Consider the following 16,471-nt stretch of genomic DNA (forward strand, 5'->3'; position numbering starts at 1 on the left):
CTTTTCTACATAAACCATAGTATATCTCTTTCAAAATTAACATGGCTTAAAAGCCTTCTACTCCTGAGCTGAAAATCTCCTTACTTTCTTCTCTCTTGTTTCATCTTCAATACTAATGAAGATTCTGCGAAGCATAGTCTGTTCTTGTTTGTTCAGGACCATTCTGCTGCCTTTACTAAGACACTCCAGCTATCGTTAGCTATGTTTAAACATTTTAAAATTTCAATAAACACATTTGAACTCACCAGTTCATAGTTATATTGTCTCAATAAAGCACTGTCACTTTACAAATGTGCATATGGTTCATTCTCAGAGTAAAATAATACTTAAAGTTTAGAAGCAAATAAATCAGTTTTTGCAATTTGAGAATCTTAAAAATAATTGTACAGACTTGACAGTTCTGTGCTTCTATATTGCCTGATAATTAACATTTAAAGATCACACGCTCTCCCGTGTAGCAACAGAATTGTTCAGTTTGCAGCTCTTTGCAGCTTGTTTGGTGTATGGCATGTGGACCTAGGGCAAGGAATTTTTTCGCTATTCAAAACAGTTAATCATGTATTGCTTTCTACATTCCTTTTCTGTAGAGAACACTGGCTGATACCCTCTGCTGCATGGATCCGTTTATCCTGCTGCCATTGTCATATTGACAATGTAGTGAGATCATGGTGCTATAAAGTGCTGGGGGACATAACTCTTTTGTGACCTCCCCTGATCTACTCCTCCATAGGGGTTGTAGCTCAGGCACTACATTTGAGATATGGTATATTTGGAAATTAGGACTGGCATGTGCAGAATGCCTTACAGTCTCACTTCTTGGCAGGGCTAAGCTTTATGATAGCATGGCTCTATATTGAATTGAATTTGCTCTGAGTTTTATGGATAAAGCTCAGACTTGATAACTTGAATAACTTCTATCTTCATTCCATTCAGGACACTTATTTTCTTTTCTTTTAAAATCCCAAAAGTTGGCCACAACATTAAAATTTGTTGGGGAACTGATCACTTCAAAAAGGACTTTTACCAGGTTTGGGAAATAGAATGTATTAAATACCAGGTTTATGAAAGTAGAAGAAAAACTAAAACCTGAGGGCGTTATAGTAATGTAAAATTGTAGTGGGTTTTATGCTAAAAATAGTACAAATTAGGTTTTGTAAGTGTTTGAAACTAAGATTTTCAATTGTGCTAAGTTTTAAATCAGAGGGGGAGGGGGAAAAAGAGGTGGCTTCAGGATCAAGGATTTAATCAGCTTACACTTACGTAATGCATTAGGCTTATTCATTGTTGCTGGCATGCTGAATGTTAGACTAGCCCTAAAATCAACACAAACCAATGGAACATTGAAGACAGCTCAGATTTTACCAAATACTCTGCATTCAGGTATGTTTTTATTATGTGTACCTGCTTTAAGGATGCAATAGTTGATTTTTTGCTTAATATTGGGTAGAGCTGCAAGTGTGATATGCATAGAAAATATTAAGATGAATGTTAGTTTTATTGATTGAACCAATAGTCTTGGAAAAAATTATGGGCAACCTATCCAGTTAAATTTAGATTATTCTATTAATTGGCATTTTGTCATATGCAGTGAGATTTTTTTGTTGATGTTCTTTGAAATTATATGTGCTTGATCAGCAATTACTTAAATAATGGCTAGCTTAAAATCACATTATGTAAATGCTTAAATTTCATTAGATTATTTTTCAAGTTAAAAATAGAATAGGCTAGGTCTCTTCCAGCAGTGAAACATTTATTGTAAAAGAATACTTACCTGTAAGTATTCCTCTGGGAACTTTGCATTCTGCAAAACAAAGTCTAAAGGAAAAACTCAGTGAGGTGCTGTGAACTGACAGGTGCTTTTATTCCAGAGGCGACCTTTTGGGGTTTTCTTTTTGTTTACAACTTTCTTTCTTAGAAGTGGAATTATGCTGTAGTTGGGACCTGATCTCTTACTGCCACTACACAAAGGTACAGATGAGTGAAGATCAGACTTACATAACTAAACATTTCCTTTTGCCAGGGATATTGGACAATGTCTCAGGAGGGATTCTCCTCTCTGAGAACAGCTGCGTCTTCCTCTGCTTCCTTTCTTTAGCTTGTGTAACTGAGCCAATTGGATCTGAACACAAGCTGTGACAAGGGGAATTCTAAATAAATAAAGGAAAAATGTTTTATCATTGAAAGTAACAGACATTGGAACAGACTGTACAGAGTCTGTGGAATTTTGATCTAGCTGAATAAAGTCCTGAGCAGTCTGAATTGCTCCAATCAGAGCTTATTGAACCAGATGACTTCCACAGGCTCCTTTCTACCTAAATCATTCTTTGATTCTGTGATTGGTGGCCATGAAACAGTGGTCATCGAAATGCTGGGTCTTGTTTGCTTTCTGATATCCTAGCATGATCCAAGCATCATTCCACAGTAGCAGCAGCAGCCTGTGAACAGTGAGGCAGAGCAAATATAGGTGAAACCACTGGGGGTCAGTGGCAGACAGGAGAGGGACTGGGGAGTCCCATCCCGGTTGAGCTGCCAGCCCTCAACAGGAGATGTGGATCAGATGCTGCTCTTCCAGAAAGAGCACTGACTGGATGATGACAGTTGTCCAGATGAAAAGGTAATCAGATAACCCAGAAACTTCTTGGAGATGAGAAAACAGAGGTAGTACAGCGACGGGGAAAAAGGATGTGGTACAGGAACGTGCCAGAAGTCAAATGTATTGGACTGAATAAAAAGTAGATTTGTGTAATGAAAGCAGTCTGTTTATGAAGAAATACACATTTGTTGTAGTTGCTTATAGATAAATAATAATATATTTTAAATATAAACTATTTTATATGTAATAATTTACATGGGGAGAATAAAATCTCAGTTTTGGTCTCTGCTGCCAATTTTTTAAACTTATTTTGCTGTTTCTCAAATTTCTCCCCTGATTCAGAGAGAACGATATCAATAAACCTTTTTCTTATGGATGCTGACTGAAGCCTTTGCCAAGAAATACAAAGTGGAACCTCATTTTATCTCACTACAGAATTTGTGTTAACATTAGTATAGAAGAAATTTGTGTGGAGGAAAAAAACTTGACCATCACCCCAAACCAGAGACACACTCCTGCAAATTTTCTTAGTATTGAAGCTGTTACCAGTAGAATAAGTTGACTATTAAAAGTTTTCTGCTGATTAGGTAACAGAACTCGTGCTCACTATTTTGTTAGTGTCTCAATCAGGCTTTTAGGAAAAATAACAACAGGTGGTCCAGCTGTTTTAGTACAAGGAGAGTCTTACACTGAGGGAATTCTTAGGGAAATTCCATTAACAGCTGTGTTAAAACTTCTCCATACATGTATACACAAGGCAGTTTTTTGTAGCACTGATTTAATTTCAGAGAATACATGGTTGCTGATGGAGTATGAATACCCTCTGATGCAGTCTGTATTCCACTCCATCATGACAGCAGGAAAGCTAGACTGCTTTTGAGTCCCTGTGGTGTGACTTGTCCCAGTCTATGCTTAGAGATTAGATAGATTTACAAATGGGGCCAAAATCCCTGAATAAAATTATATATTGTTCATTAGCTTTAACCATTTCATCCATATGAGTGTGACCAGACAAAAAGGCATTAAACATCTAATGTACATTTTGTTATAGGGGGCCATTTACAAGTATTCTTGCACATACAAATTAATAAAAGTTTCCATAACCTGTCAGGTGAAGATATAACAAATATAATTGTGAGGAAAAAAGCAAACAAGCCCCATTTTAAACAGAAGTAATAAACTCAGATGAGAAATACATTATATGTACCTGCTTGAAGTTTCTCATTTGAACAATTGAAGGATAAAGAGCTTAGTCTGGATAGAAGTTGTTCTTCAAAGCTGAGCTGCAAATTCAATTTAATATAAGCTTGTAAGTATTAAGCACTCTGTTTATAACATTTAACAGTGAGCTTGGAAGGGGCTGCCATTCATATAAGACAGGTTTTAATCAAATTTGTTTAAAATGAACAGAAAACAATGTTCTTGAAATTTAGATTCAGGGGTCTCATAGCAAAGTCAAAGCAAATAATTCAATTAAAAGATGATTTAAAACAATTTAGGCACAAACAATTCTAACAGTTTGCAGAAAATTATTTTTCCTGAAGAAATATTTCCTGGAACCTTTTGACCTTCTAATGAAAGGGTAATTAAATCAGATTCAAGTTTTCCCAGTTTTTGCTGCAGATTTCTCTGTTGCTTTTGTTAAAGAGACAAAAAACTTGTCTGCTACTCCTACTGTTAGAGATGTTCCCTTTTACAGATTCTGAAAATTGTTTATCTGTTAGAGAGGGAAGCCTTGCTGCCCCTGCAGCAACCTTTTGCACCTCAAATTCCTAGTTCAGTTCCTAGGTCACAGTTAATAGAGTTTGGATTCTCCATAGACTGATAGAGTTCTTTAAGTCTGTCTGAAGCATTTTCCAGACAGCTGGCAGTATGTTGCTCTTAAAAAAAAAAAAAAATAGAAAAACTAATCCAACTAAAGGATTTAAAGGAAAAAAATTAAATTAGGAAGCAGAAAAAAATTTAAAGTCTAAAGCTAATTTTAATGCATACAAATAGCTTTTAAATTCTTGCCAGACTAGAAATCTGAGTCTTTTCACATCTCAGTAAAGGATAGTTATATAGGGGAGCATCTCTAGAAGGCTAATAATTGTGTGATCCCATATAAAGAATTTCTGTGAAGCTGTAGGGAATTCAAATGTTCTTGACCTCATAACTCCCTCTGAGGCCTTTTATAGACCTTTTAGACAGAATCACATCTTTCTTGGATTTGGAATGTCATAAAAACAGTATTTTGACTTGTCCTGTGCAATCTCTAATATGTTGCAGTCCATAATGGACAAAGTTACTATATGTTTAGGTTTTATGAGAATAATTTCATAGGTTTCACTGCTTACTCTGTGATTATTTCCCTATTACAATTTTAATTATGTTAGGATTAGTTTATGACTAATACTCACTTTTAACATCTGACTTTGTTTGGTTTAAGGAGTCTAAGTATTATTTGACTAGTTTGGACCAGGGAGCATTCTTGGAACCCACTTGGACCCTTATGAACGGACTGTTTTCCTCCATTTTTTCTCCATGTAGTTAGGTAATTTTTAATCTCTGTCACTCCAGATACCAGATATCTATCTAGATGGCTGTGGATATGAGAGTCACAGTATACAGACTTGTATCACACAGACATTTATACACACTTACTTGTAGTGTACAGATTTGTAGTTCTGCTGTTCCCCTGGTAATCAAAGAGAGTTCTGTTCATCAAGTTACAGGAACTGAGTATGTGATTTTCTAGTTGAGAGCAACCAACAGATGTGTTCCCATTTTGCAGAGGAGAAAATACCTAAACTGCACCACTTACTCTACTCTAGTTCCTGTTTTTACAGGTCTAGCTTTGCTTTTCCTCACTCATGGCTTTGCAGTTTTACAGAAATACTTTGCTGCAGATATCCAGGGGAGGGGGAGGAGGAGAAGTCTGTTTAATCTCTATTTATTTTCCTATCTTTGTGTTGTGGACATGGAGCAATACAATTCACTCTTTTCCCTGGATTTCTAAATAAATGAAACATGTGAAGAATTGCTTCCAGTTGTCACTGCACATACAGATGCTGAGCTGCTTGGCTCTTATATAAAGTTAGAACAATTTAGAATGAGTGTTTCAGCTGTTGTATAACATTGCACTCATAAACTCAAAGTAAATGTTACTTAAAGACTAGTTAATTTTCTGAAGTGTTGCTGTGCAGCCCTTACACCTGCACTGTATCCTTTTGCAGTCACATTAGTATCATTTTTAGTTAAATCAAATATTTTATTATTGAGTTATTTTAAGGAATTTGGGACTTGTCCTTTCCTTTATTTCTCTAGATCTTTATAGGAGCTTAAATGTGAAAGTTTGAGAGTGTGGACTGTTGCTCTGCCTCTGAACAGCTTTCAGTTCAGAGCAGGAGACTCTACTGGTGCATGCCAGGCCAGGTGTACATTTTCAGTCCATAGTTAGAGTTCTGTCTTTTATATAGCTGTGACATTTGCAGATCAGTGTTTTCTCTCATCTTTTCCATGGTCTCTGTGGTGTTTCTCATGCAGTGCTGCTGTGGCCTCCTTTCTCTGACACACCTTTCCATGTTCACCGACTTGCTCATTTAGTTTCCTGTCCATCTTGCCTCTGGACACCAGGCATACCTGTTTCCCACCTGCATGTTTTCCCTGGGCGAATGAACCTTTCTATTTCTCTGTTGTTTCTGCAGCTGCCTCCAGATCTAATGGTTACTAAGTTTGTTCCCCCTGCAGTCTTCCTCGGATCAAAGCCGAGAAAAATGAAAGTCCCTCTGGCTAATTTAGGAGCCAGGGAGTTAAACTTGTTCTTCTTCTCATATTCCCAGTGGATGTTCGTATTCTTCAGCTCATACCTTTGCATGCTTGCTAAAAATAAACCTGCTCTTTATTCAGCTGGAATAGTCACTGTATTGTGCTTGGACATAGAGTTCTTCAGTGTTCTTATGGAGACCCATTTGACTGGATCTCTTGTATAAGTGCAGTGAATCATGCTTGAATTACTTTCTTGAAAGAAGGAAGAGAGGGTGAACTTGTATTCCTGAGTTTGACAAGGTAAATTACCGCTTTTAATATTTTGGGGTTTTATCTTCTACAATATCCTGATTTGTAGATACATAAAAATTGTTAATGGGGTTTAGTATTTTCTGTAATTTTTAATATTTTAAAATCCTTAGGTCTAGGTTTTGGCTTGTTCCAGTCTTCTCTGACTTGCTGGTTCTTGATTTAGGCTATTGCACACATGCTTTAGCTTTATTTCTGGCTCATATGTTCATCTTATTGCATAGAAGATTTAAGAAAAAGCTGAATTATATAGGGAAAAGCAAATAGCAAACACTGGAAAGTTTATTTGCATAAGATAGTGGTATCTATTCCAACTCTGCTGTTTGCCCTTTGTCTTAGGCAGTCTCTGTTAATAAAGAAACTCTTTGTTAAGTTTCAGGTGGTATGGTTTGCTGTCACTTTAAACAGTAAAATTGCATACAAAAAGCAATGATTTTTATGGTTTCTTTGGTATTCAATTTTGGCCCAGCATTGATAATAATACAAAAATACAAAGGAACAAATAATTCTTGTGTTTTTAAAGCTAAATTGTCTATAGTCTTACACTTTCAGTTTAACCTGATAACTGTGAAAGAACTACATATTGCTCAACATTTTCCATTGAATATGAAAAGTGCAATGAATCAAGCTGATTATAGTTGACATCTGGCTTGATCTTGCCGTGATTAGGTGTTTTACTGCTGGCAAAATCCACTAGCCTTTTCCGTTAGCTGATTGCTGCTGAATGCAGAGAGACAGCTTTTCATATCGATAGAGTTTGGGGAAACCTGCATCCCATATGGAATAAGATTAAAAGGCATCCTACCTACTATTGATTGCACTGAGCCAAACAGCCATGCGGGAACTCATAAGATGTGCAGGGTTGTTGTTTTGGCTTGCCCACAACAAACTGTTAAACCAGTAGTGTAGACAGAAAATAGCAGAAAGATGGAGCTGAAGCATATTGAAGCATTGGAAATGTTTACAGCTGACGGGCAGTGCTGCGAAATAAAGATGTGCTCTCTCGCAATTAGATGGGGAAATAGTGAACAGGTAATGAATTACTTTTCAAAATATGTTTGTTTTGCACTTTGGGCATGTTATTTAAGTGCTGTGTAGCTTTCACACTTCAATTTAAATGATTGTGTGTTTAGTTGTCACATGGACAGAATGCAGACCAGCTTGGGTTTTGTAGCACTTTATCTCTGAATTGAAATTTATCAGATTTTTCTTGCATGCATTTGCTATCTTTCCTACATTTTAAGACTTTATCAAAAGCTCATTACTTCAAAATGTCATGGTCAGCTTTTGCTTTTGACAGTTTGGTTTTATGGGAAGTACAAGTTGTATGCTAAGGTCGCAACACATCTTTCAGTTACAGGATATTTATTTTCAGTGCTTTTGTTTAGAAATGTTTCATTATACTATTCTAAAATGAACAGTATTACATCATAGAAAAACTTTGTATTAAAACAAGGGCAGAATAAACACAGAATTGGTGCTAAACATATTATTCACACTAACGATAACTGCATTTTAAGTATCCTTAGCAGTCCTATCAGAATAAGCTGTTGCTTTTAGAAAAGACCCAGAAAAATATAGTTCCGAGACCATTTCTAAAGGATCTGACAGTGTATTTTCAATGTGCATTGTAACTTGTCTATGACTCAAAATCACTATGAGTAGAAGGATTGGTGTTGTAAAAAGGTCTGAGATTTTGTATACAACTGATAGTTCAACAAAAATGCAGAATCTCTTTTAAGATGCTTTTTTTTAGGAGTATGAGGTTGATGTTTAATTAAAAATCAGCTACTGGGTATTTTAGCCAAGACTAAAATTAATATAAACATGCTTAAGATTTCTGTGGCTGTTTAAAAGTGGCTGCAAGGACAAGGAAGAAAGTAGTGCTTTAAATAAACAAGTTTCAGATGCTACTTTCCTAGAAGTAATTTATAAAGCAGTCTATTTCAGATGTAGCAGATGTTCAATATATGCTTAAATCCATTTATAATTTTGAAAATCTATTCTAACATTGTTTTCATTTTTGTTAAGTTCTGTCTTTTCATAGCTGTTCTGCTTAAAATAGCAGCCTCACTAAGAAAGTAATATGGGAAAACAGGAAATCTGGAGTCTGTAGATTATACTGAGTAGACTTTAAACATTTTATTATGGAATGACTCAAAAGCATCAGCAGATTGGAGGAATTACTAACAAGACAGTGTAGATTGAGAGAGGTTAAGATTCTTATCAACTATAGATAATGTGACATTTTTCAGCAAACTGTGATACAGTTGAAGCAACTTTATTATAAGACGCTGTCAGTGTATTTATTTGCATGATGCAGTAATATTTTATAGTAGATTTTGTAGTAAAATTACCCAATTCTGTTTGTGATGTTAATTGCAGTATTATTTTATTATAATAGAGAGTATACACTAGGTAGATTTTCTTTAATTCCCAATATTCTGGATATCTTTTCTGGGTTTAATTAGCTTGTTCATTTCCATTAAACTAAAAAAAGGCACGTGCTATTGTCATTGGATTCTTTAAAATGGATTTCTGCTATCGGCATGTTTCTGACCCAATTAAAAAAAATGCAAGGCTGAGCTGTGGATAAAGCCACTAAACTGGAAATAACATCATCCATGTCGAGATCAGCAAAACCTCTATTTTAGTTTAAATATAAACAGATACTTCCTTTTGTCTTTTTATAGCATTACACATGAGTTTAGACAAAGGATTTTCAAGTTGTTTGCTGCGTGTGTCACTAAGATCAGGTTTTATGGAAAATATGGTCACAGATATATTAAAAACCTTGAATTTTATAGGGTCGGTATATTTCAGAAATTTATGGAGGTCTGAATCACTAATCTTCAGCAGATGATCCATTTCCTCCTATAGACCTCAGAGAGCAAAAGGAGGCCACATACTTTCATATAAGACCTATCTGATGTAGGTTTCTTTCACATTTTTTCTCCTTGAGGATATGGATACCTTTACTATCACAGAAAGGAAGGTGTGGAGGACTTCAGAGAAGGATTGCCCTTTTGGTTTGGTTTTGTTGGGATTTTTTTGTTTTGTGGTTTTTTTTTCCTTTTTGGTTTTGTTGGTTTTGTTTGGTTGGTTGCTTGCTTGCTTTTTGTTTGTTGTTTGTTTTTGCTATAAAGGTCATTCAACCAAAATCTTCTTTATCTGTATAACAGTTTTAGAGTGGCAGCCTATGTAAAGACTAAACAGTGGAGCTGGGCTGCAATTGGGGTATCTGCTGCTTTATCTTCAGTAGCTGCTCTGTACTGACTTTTTAATAAATTGGTTGAATACTGACAGAAAGAGAATATGGGTTTGAAAGTAGTGCAACACAAGCAAAAACTTTCTGGGTCACCATTTTTATGGCCAAAGCCAGAACCAGCTCTTCTGGGCTCCACAGTAGAAGCTAAGGCACAGACTTTTTAAACTCTGTGTGCTGGCCGTTCACATTTTAAGTGACATTGACCTTGGCAGTTGGTGGTTTAGCCTCAGATTAATTTCTGACTGTGATAAGAGAGGAGCAGAGTGGTGGAACAAAGTACAAGAAGATAAGTACTAAATGAGGGAGAAAGGATGGAGGTGATGGGGGTGAATGACAGGTAAAAGACTAGAAAATATGTGAGAATTCATAGTACATGACTGAGTGTGCAGGAATATGCACAGGAGAAGGTGGAGCTTGGCCAGTTTCAGGAAGTTTGAGTTACTTGAACCTGTGGTTCCTCATGCAAGGTTTTGGGAAGGGAACTTCAGAAGATTTGTGTGGGAGATGGGTGTGAGCTAAAACGAAGGAAGAAATAGATAAGGGACGCTAATGACACGGTGGTTCTTGCAAACCTAGAAAAAGATCCAAAGAGATAGTATGCAGGAAATGATTAGTAACTTCTTGTATTACTCTGCTATTCATTTTCAATTAGTTGGTAATATTATGCTTTACTGGCTGCTTGAGTGTCTGGGTGTTGCTGGACCAAAACATGAGACCTCCGGTCCTTATGGTGATCTGTAAAGCTTTTGAATATTTGGGTTTTCCTTTAAAGCTCTATTGAAATCGTAACAGTGTGAACTTCAGTGTATGTTTAACAGTGTATGTTTCATTATTATTTTCAAAGTTCTTACTAGTGCAAATTTAGAAAATTATCAAAAATTAGTATCTTCATGGGTTAAGGGGTGGAGGCAAAGAAAAAGAGCATAAAATTAGATCACATCCCAATTATCATATTTTAAAAAATAATCTGTTCAAAAGGTTGGTCTCATGGGGTTTTTATTTTAATATTGACATAATTAGATTCCTCTTAAAAGAGAGTTTTCTGTTGGGAGTAAAGGCAAAAACCACTGGAATCTGCCCTTATTGCTTCCATCCCTTGGCTATAATACATCCTGCTTGTCAAAGAAATGTTTTAAGTTCAGGTGCAATTTTTCATTTACCATTGTGAGTTGCCAATGAGTAAGCAATTCATAATAGCCCAAAAGTATGTAGACTGAGGAGTTTGTGATATTAAAGAGCATAGAAAGGAAGGAGAAATAAGAAAATAAATTTTCCAAGTGACAAGAGTAATATGTAGAAATAAATATTAAAGGAGGTTTGTTTCCTTAATTAAATGCTTAAGGTATGAGCTGTTTTGGGGCTGCTTGTAAACTGGTTTCCAAACTGTTTAATTACTATTGTACTGTTCATCTCACCTGTCTCAAAAATATTAATCATCAAATGGTAAAATATTAGCTTGTAGTAGGAGGGTGATGTCAGAAGCTGAAACTGGAGTTCATTACAAATGCTATCTTTCATCATGCCCTTTTAAAGTGCATGTTAAATACCATAAGTATATTTTTTTTAAGATCCCCGTCAATATTAAGAAATTGGTGAATATAGGTGTAAATTATTCTTGCCTATGTGAGACATACAGGATACTTCCTCAGTGCCTAATAATGCAGTGTTTGCTCTATGGCATTTCATTTAGGAGTTCATCCCTGTGTAAATGCTGCTGTGAATCAATGAAAAGAAATTTACAATTCAGCAAAACTGTCTCCTTTGATGTATCACCATGTAGCAAATGAATCTCTGGAATCTGGAGGAGTAGGTATTTGTAGTGGCTTTTTAGTACCTCCTTCAGAATTCGGTTCTGTAGGAGGTCTGGTTCCCTTGCTGCAGGAGAAAGGAGGAGGTCTGCACCTTAAATGTGATAGGCTCGTGTTTGTTATGAGAGGTGAGTGTCTTGACTTTGTGGATGGAATTGTTAATAACTACTAGGAACAGCACAAACATAAGAAGCTGAGAAACCAACAACCTCATTAAAGAACTGAAACCGCAGTGCTGTCTTTGCCTGGCGTGGCCTGAGGTTCTGGAGAAGGATTGAGAGGCTTTTTTTCTGTGGTGGGGTTTGCATACAGATCATTACAAGCAGACTCAACTAAAGTGCTGAAGTGCTCTGGACTAATCAATTTAACTAGATCTCGACAAGAGAAGGATTCAGTGTTTTTCATGCTGCTTCAAAAATGAAGCTGTGCTGATTTGGAGACCTGAAACCAGCAGCGGTGTGTCTGAAAAGAATTGATTTGGTGTTGAAGAGGACTTCTGCTCACTCTGTTTGCTGCTTTTGCCATGTGGATGAAAAGGAGAAAACTGCGAGTGAAGTTACAGGTTCAAGGCTGTGTTTCTTCAGCTGTCTATATGTCTTTTCCCTAAGTATAGTGTAGCTCTTGAAGTGAAAGGGATACATATTGGTATTCAGTGAGGTGAACATTAAAAGATTTCTCATAGGGTGTTTATATTTAAATGGTTAATTATCATAGTTTCCAATGTTCTTGTGCTTTGCCATTTATAAAAGGTTATTAGACATTAGACTTTCTAAATGGAACATTTTACAGTAGTTAATAGCTTCTTCAAGGAGATGCTAATATCTGCATTAATTTTAAAATTAATCTATATTTTACATGATAAAAAATAATACAATACCAGGCATTATGAGAGAGACTTCCAAATATGCCTGTTTAGAGCAGTAAAAATTCTGAGCTCATAGATTAAACTGGGTTGGGGTTTTTTTGTTAATTTCTGTTGCTTTTACAAACCAGTTTCTTATTGTCATTGTTCTTTCCAGGTTACATTATCCATTTAGAAAATATTTCATTTTCATGTGATGAAATGCCTTTTTGTACTTTGAAATGCTCACAATCCCTATACAGATACCACTTTTTGAGTCTGGATATATTTTTAGCAAGATTACTTAGTGGAATAAAACATCTCTTTCTTGGACAGTGTTATACTCAAAATTTCTCCTGGAAATACAATGGACTATCAATGTTTTTAACTTCAGCTGGTAACGAAAGCAGAAAGAAAGGAAGCATTGGGAAAACTATGCCTAGTCTGATGCACATTGCATATTTCTGAAAAAAACACATATGTGTATTGAGAATATGCTATTAATTCACACACCCTCCCCTTTTAACTTCTAAAATCAGAGATCCAGAGGGAAGCCACCATGCCATTCTGAGCCCCTTGTACAAATTGCCTGCAAAGCCTAGCAGAAACAGATGTAGAAGTTTATGTTTCTTTGGCAGTTTTACATGCCAACTGAAGCCAGCAGAGCCTGAATGTGTTTTGAGAGCAGCATCTGGTTTTCTGTTTTGTTGTCTCGAGTAAGCACATTTTGGTTTGTGAATGGCACTTGGAGAAGCTTCCTTACTTTCTTAGCCAATTAGTGCCTTTCAGTCAGTAATTAATAATAAAATGTCTCTTGGTGGCCACAAGTATGTACAAGTTCCTTGCCCTGAAAGAGTATTGGGAAGGACTCTTCTCTGCATAAGTCATGCTAATAAAAAAAGTACACACTACTGAGTTCTAATTTTTCCTTGTGTTGAAATAGAAAATTATTATTTTGAGTGGACTTCACCTCTCTTAATTACTGCTCTACTCTAAAATTTTTTCATTAATGTTGACTAGTAAGAGGAATTTCATTTTTCATTTCCAGTAAGCATTATAATTTCACTTCATAACTTACTCAGTGGGAAATGTTCAAAGAGGGACAATAACTTTATCTAAAGATTTTAGTTGACATGTCTATATCGTGTCCAAGATGGAGCAGCTTTAAAAGTTAGTGAACCAAATCTGGCTAATTTTAATGATTGGTGTTTATCTTATTTGAAGAATTATATGCAGCAACATGAAAATATTAATTCAGGTAGAAAAAAATAATTCAGTTACTTTAAAACAAATAGTATTTTAATTTCCTAAATGAAGCTTAAAGAAACAGTTCTGCATTGTGCATTGGTTAGAGAATTGATACTTATGTAGGAGTTTAATGTAGAAATACAAAAAAAGCCATTCAAAGTGCTTGAGATAATGTGATGTCAAAAAGAAGTTTCTGAGAGGTAAGTACAAGTACTGCAGGCTATACATGCTGGGTATCAGTAGGGTGGGCCCAGAAAAGCAGAGCAACTAAATCAGTTTTCCTGTGGGGTCAAGTGTGATCAGATCCATAATCTGATGTGTGATCTTTTTTGGACACTGGATGGTTGTTTGGGTTTGGGGTTTTTTTTTTTCTGTATGTCTGTAAAATGTTCAAACCTCATTCCATTTTATAAGCATTTGAAACAGTATTATTTATCAATATATCCAAAATAGTTAATTATCTTTTCTTTTTCGGCAGTATTGACTGTATTGTGGGTAGCAAGTGATGTAGTTTTTGTTTGGTTTACTAATAGTGTAGTCATGTAATTTTGTGAAAAAATTACATTGCTTACTGAAATGTAAGAGTAGTCCAGCTTTTACAGTGATCCAATAAATGAACTGAATTACATGTAAACACTTTGAAACAGATGTTGGGCCATTCTGAACTTTGCAGTATAATTTTTTAAAGACTGGTATTTTCTTTCTGTGGAAATTCTGAAGTTGTGGTTAAACCCTGGAATTCTAAGGTTATGAGTTTCAGTTTTCTGAATAGAAAATGTCAGCTTCTGAAATTTTTCTTGATACATTTGAGATTGCCTATAAAAAGTGTGGTTGAAGTAATTTGGTGTAAAAACATAATTTGTATTTGTTGATAGAATTATGGATACATTGAACCAATACATTCATGTTTTAAAACATATTAAATTTGGTCACACATATGGTATGAATTTTGAAGAATTTTCATCGTTTGTGTCTCTATCCTAATTTTGTAGGTTCTGTTAGTTTTGAAATGTAAAAGGGTGATCCTTGCCAATACTTGGCATTTCATTCAAAGTAGTAGTCACTTGCTTATCCAAAAGGGATCAGCTTTACTTTTCTTCACTTGTACAGACCGTTTTTCACAGAGCCTTACCCTGAATGAGCCCAATATATCAGAATTTTCACCATCTTTGTATGTGAACTTAGTGACCCTTTATCTAAGGCTTCTCATGTAGTCTTGTCCTGTGCTAGGTCAATAATGTGAACCAGCAGTTCAGACTGCCAAGGCAGTTATGCTGAAAATACTAGGAAAGGAAAGCAGCTTCAGATTCTCCTGCTGCCTAAAATCCTGCTTGCCTGTGTGTTATCATGTATGCCTTACCAGGACTGTGTGCCAGTGTAGTTAAATGTAGGATAAGGGTTCTTTTTCTCTTCTTGTTTGTTTTGTCTCTTAGTGTTCTCATTTCCATCCACTTTTCCACTTTTTACTTTTTCTGCCCCTCTGCATGGTCTGTGTCCCCCCTTTCTACTCTGATGTTCCTCACTCTTTCACAGGTGCCCATCATTCCTCTTCCTCTGAGGACTTGGGAGGAGCCTTTAACCTTCCTGAATGGGGATTTTAGGTTGTCTGGTCAGAATGCCCTGATACACAGCACATTTGTGGAACATTTTCTGTTCTGCAGGTTGGGAATCCACGTGTTGAGCTCACTCTTTCTGAACTGCAAGATATGGCTGCCCGACAACAGCAACAGATTGAAAATCAACAGCAAATGTTGGTTGCTAAGGTAATAATTATATACAGACCCATTTTTTTCAATATATGCAAGCATAAGTTTTGTGGATAGAGAAAAACATACTAAGTCGTTTCAGTTGAGCTCAAGAAATAGCTTGAGAAATCCATCATTATACCAGAATAATCTTAGCCTATGCAGTGCACAATCTTTTGGCATAAATACTGCTAGAACAGCCTATGTAATGTGTCATTATAAAAATATTGCTAGGGTTTGTTTATCTCTCTTGTGTGGCCCCCTTCATGATCTGTGGCAGAACAGGCTTGACTTCATGTTCATCTTTAGTGGCTCATTCAGTAGAATAATAGTGGGGTGAGATGAGAATATGCCAAATTCATAAAAATTTATATATTGCATTTCCACATCTCAGAGACAGAAGAGTCTAAGTATGCAAGAGTGGGGTGGGGGTTTAATGGTTTTGACATTGTTGTTGATGTTGTTTGAAGTATTATGCAGCAGCCTTTGATGCTTAAGAGTACCTAAGAGTCAACCTACTGATTCTGTTGTTCTTCCTTAATGGAAATAATACTAAGAAATGTATTTTTCCTTGTGTGCCCAGCAGAAGAACTATTATTTAGATATAGAACGTTTTTGTACAGCAGGTCATGTTGTTTAGAATGGTCTGTTGGACATTGTCATCTTTGGAAAGCTGGGTAACAGCACTGGAAATTTATTTTGCCAATAGCAAGAAAACTGTTAACAGTGGCAGAAAACAAATGCCAGAGGAAGCGTCACAGATGTATTTGAATTAGTGTTCAGACTAGGGCTGTATTCGCATATCTATGTAAATATGTTATTTTTTGTCTAAAAGAATCTTGAATCTCTGCTCTAAAACAGATTTATTAATTGATGTTAAAGACTTTTTTCTAGGGCTGGTACATATTTCAA

The 16,471-nt window shown here is 35.8% G+C and overlaps 1 protein-coding gene across 3 annotated transcripts in view; it reads left to right on the top strand.

The window, feature by feature from the left end:
* The window catches only part of PPP1R13B (protein phosphatase 1 regulatory subunit 13B), a 67,987-nt gene that overhangs the window by 34,082 nt on the left and 17,434 nt on the right, over window positions 1-16,471 (top strand). For all 3 annotated transcript variants that reach the window (XM_077783940.1, XM_021528906.3, XM_077783939.1), the window contains exon 5: window positions 15,476-15,577. In XM_077783940.1, the coding sequence (XP_077640066.1) occupies window positions 15,476-15,577 (102 nt within the window). The remainder of the gene's footprint in view (window positions 1-15,475; window positions 15,578-16,471) is intronic.

The sequence above is a fragment of the Lonchura striata genome, chromosome 6, assembly GCF_046129695.1.
Source record: "Lonchura striata isolate bLonStr1 chromosome 6, bLonStr1.mat, whole genome shotgun sequence".
Lineage (NCBI taxonomy): Eukaryota > Metazoa > Chordata > Aves > Passeriformes > Estrildidae > Lonchura > Lonchura striata.